The following is a 9,646-nucleotide window of genomic DNA, read 5'->3' as shown; positions in this document are numbered from 1 at the left end:
TGTGAGAGAGAGAGAGAGAGAGAGAGAGAGAGAGAGCATATCGGTCTGCGTGAGGTGAGTGGCGTCAGTCAAAGAAATAAACAACTATTGTTTCCCTTGTCACCTGGGTTCTCCTGCTGTTTCTGCTCATGTACGTTTTTTCCTGAATTTTAATAAGAGTTTTACGGCATTATCAACACAAATTGGGTCATATTAGCGTCGGAGATTCGAAGAGGCATTCATCATCGTCATCAATGCCTTTCACCCCAGGCAGGGTATAAGCTCCTTCCACTTATGTCTGTCTTGTGCTGTCCTTCCAAACTTGTTCCAAGTGAACCCCATCTCTCTCATGTCCCTTTCCACACATCTCCTACTTCTCCCCTGCCTCGTGCTCCCTGTGGGTTCCACTGCAGCGACTGTCTTGTGATGTTTCCGCTGGGCTTTCTAAGGGTGTGTCCCATCGTAAGAGGTAGGCTATAACTAGAGGGCAATATGCAACAACGAAAAAGGAGACATGAAGACGATAGATGTTTGATGGGAAAGAAGGAGCAAGCCACACCAAAGCATCCACTGACCACCCACGGTTTATGTCTGTAGATGGCCCTGCCAACAAACTGACGAACTGACAAGATCTTTCGTTGTCCATAGCCGGGTACCTGTAAACTTTTCCCACCTGGGTGAAGTAAGGAAAATTCGTGAAAAGTGCCTCTCCAAAGAACACAACGTCGGGTACCTGACGGGATTCGAACCCACGATCTTCCCGTGGCAAGTCCGACCTCTAGGCCAACCACATAACTAAATTTTTTAGGGAAGAGAAACACATTGACTTAGCAGTAGTTCAAGACCACAAAAAAACATTCTTGAGCTTTGGTTGTCTGATGAGCTTTTAAACTTTTTATACTCCCCCCCCCCCCTAAAAAAACACCGCCCCAAACCGACCATCTCTTGACATGGCCCTACCGGGGAGCGACGTCAAATCGAATGTCCTGCTTTTACTAGAAACCATGTTTTGTCCTGCTCTTTGATTTGAACAAATACGCAATAAACCAGAGATATAAACTTTTCTGCAAATTTTTCTTGATCGATAAAAAATTGGGTTTTTTTTTAGCGGGTCCAACTACCCAAAAACTGGTCTGAAGGGCCAACGATGGATACCAAATAAATAGTTTTATGGTATTGCCATTCTGTTTAAATTTTTTGAAGAACAGAAAATGTGTTTAAAACTCTATTTTGAGTAGAAAAACATTTTTTACGACTACACGATTTGTAAGAATGTTGTCATTTTGTTGAGGTCTATTTGAAGGAAGGATAAACAATGTGTTAAAACGCCTCTTTGAATAGATAAAATGTCATCGAACCACACAATTTGCAGGAATAATTTTCGTAGATATACTGTCTTTTTGTTGAGGTCTATTTGAAGTGACAGAAAAACGTGTTTACCACTTTATTTTAAGTTTTTAAAAGAATATTTTTACTTATTTTGTTGAGGTTTATTTGAAGGAAGCAAAAAAGTGCCAAGACTTTGAGAAGATAAACATGTCTTAAGACCACACGTTTTGTAAGAAATTGTCATTTTGTTAAGATTTATGTGAAGGAGTCAAAGAAACAAGTGTTTAAATTTTACTTTGAGTAGACAAACGGGTCCTACGACCACGCGATTTGTAAAACATGGTATACGTACATGATGTATTGTCTTTGTTAAGGTTTATTTGAATTGACAGAAAAAAGTGTTAACACTTTACTTTGAGTAGACAATAATGTCTTAAGACCACACGATTTGTAAAAAATAAAACATGTATTGTCATTTTGTTGACGTTTATTTGAAGTGACAGGGAAAAAAGTGTTTGAAACTCTACTTTGAGTAGACAAACATGTCTTATGACCACACAATTTGTTAGAATATTGTCTTTTATTTTGTTGAGGTTTATTTGAAGGAAGCAAAAAAGTGGCAAAACGCTACTTTGAGTAAATAAAATGTATTACGACCACATAATTTGCAAGAGCAATATTGTTATTTTATTGAGGTTTATTCGAAGGAGGGAAAGGAACAAGTGCTAAACATTTACTTTGAGTAGACAAACGTATCCTTCGACCACACAATTTGAAAAACAAAAATAATATATGAATTGTCATTTTGTTGAGGTTTATTTTAAGTGACAGAAAAAAGTGTTTGAAACTTTTCTTTGAGGAGACGAACATGTCTTATGACCACACAATTTGCTAAAGTATTAGCATTTTGAGGGAGATTTTTTTGAAGGAAGCAAAAACGCGTCAAACCACTTTACTGGGGAGAACAAAATGTCGTACGACCACCTGATTTGCAATAATATTGTCATTTTGTTGAGGTTTATTCAAAAGAAAGAAGAAAGTGTTTAACCCTATCCGTATGTCGTGTTTTGCAATGGTATCCATACGACGTAGGGAACTCTGTGCCACCACTTTCCAAAGAGTAAATTTACTCTTTAACTTTAATCCGATCCGTACGCTTTGCATAGCAGTCTGTCAAAATTAATATTTTTTGGACAAATACTGAAAGTTTAAGTTTCAAAGAGATTATCGTACTAGAAGTATTCTAAAGTGTGAAGAACACAAGCCCGGGGGTGCAAAATGATCCCAGGGTGTACAGATAGGGTTAAAACTCTACTTCTACTTTCAGTAGACAGGTGTCTTACGAAAACACAATTTGCAATAATATTGTCATTTTGTTGAGATTTATTTGGAAGAAGGAAAGAAAAAATAGTACCAAACTCTAGCTTGAGTAAAGAGATCCATCTGGAGGCTGAGAGAGTATCTTGTTCTCTGGTGCGCTCATCGAAGCCTTCAGGTAGGTCAAGATCTCCTCTAGAGTACAGGTCGAATTGGACGAACCACACGCCTCGTTTATGATGGAGGGCGGCACCTCTCCCGTGGCACTGTTCACGCCCTTCATATTGATGCGCGTGAGAAATTTTGCTGTGGGCTTCTCGGCCGGGTACTTGGGCCCACACTTCAGACTGAGTGAGTGAACCATTAGAAGTGATAGAAAAAAAGTCTAACATTTTACTGTGAGTAGACAAAAGTGTCTTATGTCCACACAATTCTCAAAAATATTTTTGTGGGAGATTTATTTGAGGGAAGTAAAAATGTATCAAAAAACTACTTTGAGTAGATAAAGTGTCATACGACTACACGATTTGCAAGATTTACAAGCTAGAGTTTGCAAAATGACAATATTATTATTGCCATTTTGTTGAGATGTATTCAAAGGAACGAAAAAAGTATTCAAAACTCTTCTTTGAGTACCCAAAATGTCTTTCGACCGCACGATTTGAAAAAAAAAATGAAAAAAAAAGAAACGATGGATTGTCTTTTCGTTGAAGTTTATTTGAAGTGACAGATAAAAATGTTTAACACTTTACTTTGAGTAGGCAAAAGTGTCTTATGACCACACGATTTGCAAGAATATATTGTCATTTTGTGGGAGGTTTATTTGAAAAAAGGAAAGAAAAAAATAGTACCAAACTCTAATCAAACTCTAGCTTGAGTAAAGAGATCCCTCTGAGGGCTGAGAGAGCTTCTTGTTCTCTGGTGCGCTCATCGAAGCCTTCAAGTAGGTCAAGATCTCCTCTAGGGTACAGGTCGGATTGGACGAACCACACGCCTCGCTTATGGTGGAGGGCGGCACCTCTCCCGTGGCACTGTTCACGCCCTTCATATTGATGCGCGTGAGAAACTTTGCTGTGGGTTTCTCGGCCGGGTACTCGGGCCCACACTCCAGGCTGAGTGTGTAAATTCTGCCCTCGTACGGACTACTGAGCGGGCCGACGATCATGGCAGTCCAGTAGGTCAAGGTCACGTCATTCTCGTCTGCCAGCCCCCAGTTGATGGTGCCGTCTGCAGCGCCCCCCATGCCAGCTTCTAGCTGCTCCAGGAGGGAAAAGTCTCTGGGGATAGGCGCTTGCTGGACATAGGGAGAGAAAGATATATACAAACACACACATATACATATATATATATATATATATATATATATATATATATATATATATATATATATATATATATATATATATATAGATAGATATATATATATATATTGAGAGGGAGAGAGAAATAATTTCTATGGATAGGCGCTTGCAGGACATAGGGAGAGAAAGAGAGAGAAATATATATCGGGTGATTCAATTTAAAAAACTACAACTTTCTTTGTTAAGTTTCTATATACAGGTAAACTCTGTCAAGACCTAGATGTGTTATAAAAAGCTAGAAGTGTCTTTATTACCTTGTCCTCCTATTTTTAAAGTTTATTTTAGGAGTCGGTGGTTACAATTTTAGTATTGGTTATAATCTTTTAGTTTGTGTGATTGCCTACGTGTAGGATCCAACATAATATCATTCTGTTTTAACACAGGTGATAGCGCTTTTTAGGTTTTTCTACACGGCTAAACTCTTTCCAAACCTAAATGTGTTATAATAAGCTTGAAGTATCTTTATTACCATGCCCTCCTATTTTTAAAAATTAATTTGGGCGTTTGGTCGTTACACTTTTAGTATTGGTTATAATCCTTTTAGTTTTTGTGTAAGAACAAACCTGTTATTCTGTTTTAACATAGGTGCTTTTATTTTATAGGTTTCTGTACACGGTTGAACTCTATCCAAACCTAAATTTGTTGTAAAAAGATAAAATTGTCTTTACTAATTTGTCATCCTACCGTTTTGAGTAACTTGGGCGGTCGGTCGTAACACTTTTAGCAATGGTTCTATTTTATTTTAGGTTGTGTGCATACCTAAATCAAATGGAAGTACCAACGTTTTATTCTGTTTCAACATAGGTACTAAGGTGTTCCAGGTTTTTCCACACAGCTAAACTGTATCCAAATCTATATATGTTTTAAAAACCTAAAAGTATCTTTATTACTTTGTCCTCCTACTGTTTTGGGTAATTTGGCTGGTCGGTCGTTACACTTTTTGTGTTGATTATGATTTTTTTAGAGTTTGTAAACGCCTAAATGTAAGAACAAACGTGTTGTTCTGTTATAACACAGGTGGTAGTATTTTATAGGTTTCTCTACACTAATAAACTCCATCTAAATATAAATAATATGTTTAAATTTTTTTAAAGTATCTTTATCATTTTGTCCTCCTACTGTTTTGGGTTTTTGGGGTGGTCGGTCGTTACCCTTTAATTATTGGTTATAGTTTTTTAGTATTTGGAAACATATTATTCTATTATAACACAAGTAATAGTATTTTATAGGTTTCTCCACACAAATAAACTCTATTCAAACCTAAATGTTTAATTAATAGCTAAAACTAACTTTATTACTTTGTCTTCCTACTTTTTTGAGTAACTCAGGTGGTCGGTCTTTACAATGTTTGTATTGGTTATAATACATTTTTTTCTGTGACTGGCTAAATGTAGGAATCAACACATTATGTAATTTGTTTTAACATAGGTGCTACTATTCTCTACTTTTTTTCCGCACGCACAAACTCTATCAAATATAAATATGATTTTTTTTATAACCCAGAAGCATCTTTATTACTTTGTCCTCCTACTGCTTTGCGTAATTTGGTCGGTCGGTCGTTACACTTTTCCTGTTGGTTATAATCTTTTAGTTTTTCTGCATTCATAAATGTAAGAACCTACAAGTTGTTCCGTTTTATTACTGGTGATAGCATTTTATAGGTTTCTTCACACTAATAATAGAAACAAATGGAGCATTGCAGTTGCAGACCTTGACCTACGTAGAAACGGAGCCAAAGCATGGTCACTTCTCTCCAAATTGTGTGGAGAAAAGCGTCGAAACAACCCAAAACCCATGGACACAGAGGAAGGCACCATCGTAGAAGACCCAAACCAAAAAAAGTCAGAAACCTTCAATACGTTCTTTGCTTTTACAAGCAAAGCTCCACCCCACAATGACCAATATAGAGACTGTCTAAAAAGACTGAAAGAGAAAGAGCATGTGCTAAGTGCAAGTATCTCTCTCTTTGAAAATGACTTCACTCTCACTGAGCTCAACAGGGCAATGAAGAAACTGAAGCCCCGCAAATGCCCAGGACCAGATAAGATCCACTATGAAATGCTTGTCAACCTCAGTCCCATTGGTAAGGGTTATATTCTCCAGCTGATCAACGAGACAAGGAATGAAAACACCATCCCCAGAGCATGGAGAAACGCCATCATCACCCCTATTCTTAAGAAATGAAAAGCTATCGACCCATTTCACTCACCTCATGCATTGGGAAACTAGCAGAGAAAATGGTCAACCACCGCCTATACTGGTGGGTAGAAACAACCGGTGCCCTGGACAGCAACCAAGCAGGATTTTGTGCGGGCCAATGAACAGATGACCAGCTCTTTAGGCTCAGTCAGAAAGCCCTTGGTGGCTTCCAGTAAAAGAAGCACACAGTTGCAATATTCGTTGACCTCCAGGAAGCCTACGACAGGGTATGGAGAAAAGGCCTCATGTGGAAGACGACACAGACAGGAATCCACAGAAAACTCTACTAAAGGGTGAAAACCTTCCTTACAGACAGGACAATCCATACCAGGATTAACAATGGTGCGTCCTCTAAAGCTGTACTGGAGGAGGGCCTACCCCAGGGTTCCTCTCTGAGCTGCACACATTTCCTTGTTTTCATCAACGACCTGCCTGAGGTACTGAAATCGGAGAAAGTCCTATATGCCGACGACCTAGCCATCTGGTATAGAAGTAAACAAGCTGGCATCAGTGCACGGCTTATAAATGAGGATCTAGATAGATTCAACAACTACTGCTGCAAGTAAAAGCTAAAAGCAAATTGCACCAAGACAATCTACACCGTCTTTACAATAAGCCACAAAGTTGCAAAGTAAAATCTCACCATCTCACTTGTAGGAAACAAACTAGAAATAGATGGAAACCCGATCTACCTTGGGATCGAGCACGACGGGCAGTTTTCAAGCAAAAACCATATCTGGAACCTGAAGACCAAGGCCAACAAGAAACTTAACCTTCTCAGACGACTGGCTAGCACTTCATGGGGAGTGGACAAGGATGACCTAAGACAGCTATATGCTGGTAATGTACGCCCAGCCATGGAATATAACCTAACCCTACAGACAATCTGCAGCAAACCAACTCAGAGGTCTCTTGACAAAATCCAGAATCAAGCTGTACGATTTATCCCCGGAGCTTTGAGATCCACCCCAACTGCAGCTTGTGAAATCTATACGAACCAGGAACCCTTGGACTTGCGGAGAGAGGCAGCAGTTGTGGAGATGAGTGAGCGCTACAAAAGACTAGAGAAAAACCACCCAAACAGGAAAATAATTGAACAGAGACGACCAAAGAAACGGATTCATGGAAGATCAATACTTGACACAGCCACTGAACTTGCAGAAAAACACCATCTTCCATGTAACAGAGAAAAGCTGAAACCCTTAAGACCAGAACTCCCTCCAAACGTCAACATCAAGAACGCCAACATCAAAATTTACCTCATATAGGAGACAGTGAAAAAGGAATGTGACCCAGTAGAACTGAAGACAACAGCTCTCAAGACAATTGACTCCTACCCTAGTGACTCAATTCACATTTACTCAGACGGGTCAGCCTTCAAGGGAACTATAAACGCGGGCTTTGGAATAAGAATGGAACATCCTGACAAAACAGGTAAAGAGCTATTTGATGCATGTGGTACTCCTTGTACAAATTACGAGGTTGGGGCCATCGCCATTGAAGCAGCAATCCTCCACCTGACCAACATTTTCATAATACATCCAAACAAAATCAAGAACACTATTATCTTCACAGACGGAAAGTCAGTACTCCAAGCTTTGAAAAACATGAATTTCGAAAGCCCAGCCTGCCTATCCGTGGCTCAAACAATCAATACGTTCATACAGACCTATGCCGTCGACCTGACTCTACATCGGATACATGGCCACAACAACATCCCAGGAAACGACAGAGAAGACACCCTTGCCAAGACGGGAGCATCACAAACACAACCTCACAACCCAGTATCACAACAGACAGCAAAGAACATCATCAAATGCAACACTAGGGAACAGTGGCTGACTGGATGGGCAATGGGCAAAACTGGAAAAACTGTATTTGCATACATGACAGTCCCCAACTCAATCCCACTAAATCCCTACCTTAATAGGATCCGCATGGATAATAATATAGTGTAAAGCGCATAGAGCCTGCTGTTGAGCGGGGATATGGGCAATACAAATGCTATTTATTATTTATTATTATTATTATTATTATTATTATTATTATTATTATTATCATTATTATTATTATTATTATTATTATTATTATTATTATTATTATTATTATTATTACCCCACGCGACTGCCCGTTGTGCCACTGCCGGGGTGAGACAGTACCACACCACACCTCTTTATCTGCCCTGCGCTTTGCGACCTGCGTAGCACCTACCTACCAGCCTCCCCAGACATCGGAAATTCTCTATACAGCGACAAAGCTCAGCTGATTAAAACCTGTAAATTATTTGCCATATCGACAGGCCGAAAGGATAGAACCCAAATGGCCGCTGGATCGGAAAAGTAAAGTATGTAAGTAAGTGCCTGGTTAAGGCCCTCTTTGGAGTCATGGGTTGAAATAATCCATCAGTTAGGACCTGTAGAGAATCAGAACTAAAATTCCCCAGACAAAGCGACCACCTCAGGTCAAACACACTCCGCTCGCATTCCTTTAATCGCCACCAGGGTGCAGAATTCAGTAGATTAGCGCCATGAGACGTCTGTCCGTAGACGATGTCTGCAACAATGACTTTCCTAAATCTCAACGGTCCGCATTTTCAAGGCAGATCTTCTTCAATGACTATACCATTTTCCTGTTTGCGAAGCTATCCGAGAACAACAGTGTGTTCATGATTCATCGATCGTCTTGAAAAACATGAACATTTCCTCTATGACATTTTGTTCCTTGGCAAAGCCCATATTCGTCTTTCGGGTTATATCAACTCCACAAATGCTGTATATTTGGGCAATCTCACCCTCCCCCTCCTCCTTATATTGTCTCTAGAAACAGCTCAAGATTGTAAGATGTACCGTGTGTGTGGCTTTGAGTACTCACGGTTGGGTGGATCCTTGTTTGGCACCACTGAACATTACGAACGACTCATTAAAATGTGCTGAGTCCAAAGGAGGACATACAATAGACCATTTGTTCTCGGAATTCCAGAATTTAAACAATAATATTTTTAACTCTGTAGGAAAAAAGAAAAATTGTTTAAAGGTTACAAGAATTGAAAGATTAGATGTAAAATATAAAAGGAACGGAAAAAAACACCAATCTTTTCATTACTTTTTTTTACAAGGATTTTAAATTGGTGCATTTTGCATTTATAGGTGGTTTTTATAGACGCCATTTCGGTTTTCGAAAATAAGATTCTTCTTGGTGAATTTTACGTGAAGCAAATTCCTTCTGAAGAATTATATCTGTTCCAAATTACAACATTCTAGTATGCATTTTACGCGAGATATTTAGAAAGAAAGTTGTATAGTTTGTTTGTTGTTGTTGTTTTTTGGATCACCCTGTATATTATAGTTTGTGGTGATAGGCGCTTGTAGGACATAAAAGAGAGACAGAGTGACAGAGAGAGAGAGAGGGGGGAGAGAGAGAGAGGGGAGAAAGAGAGAGAAAGAGAGAGAGAGAGAGAGAGA

At 39.2% G+C, this 9,646-nt stretch overlaps 1 protein-coding gene across 2 annotated transcripts in view; it reads right to left on the bottom strand.

Annotated features, from left to right (window-relative positions):
- Positions 1-2,676: 2,676 nt before the first annotated feature.
- LOC101853586 (ubiquitin-conjugating enzyme E2 variant 1) overlaps positions 2,677-9,646 on the bottom strand; it is a 9,791-nt gene continuing 2,821 nt past the window's right edge. For both annotated transcript variants that reach the window (XM_005110121.3, XM_035972806.1), the window contains exon 3: positions 2,677-3,919. In XM_005110121.3, the coding sequence (XP_005110178.1) occupies positions 3,494-3,919 (426 nt within the window). In that variant the 3' untranslated portion in view covers positions 2,677-3,493. The remainder of the gene's footprint in view (positions 3,920-9,646) is intronic.

Source organism: Aplysia californica, unplaced genomic scaffold, assembly GCF_000002075.1.
Source record: "Aplysia californica isolate F4 #8 unplaced genomic scaffold, AplCal3.0 scaffold00855, whole genome shotgun sequence".
Classification (NCBI taxonomy): Eukaryota; Metazoa; Mollusca; class Gastropoda; order Aplysiida; family Aplysiidae; genus Aplysia; species Aplysia californica.
The sequence above is the reverse complement of the archived record's forward strand: the minus strand, read 5'-3'. Positions and strand labels throughout refer to the sequence as shown.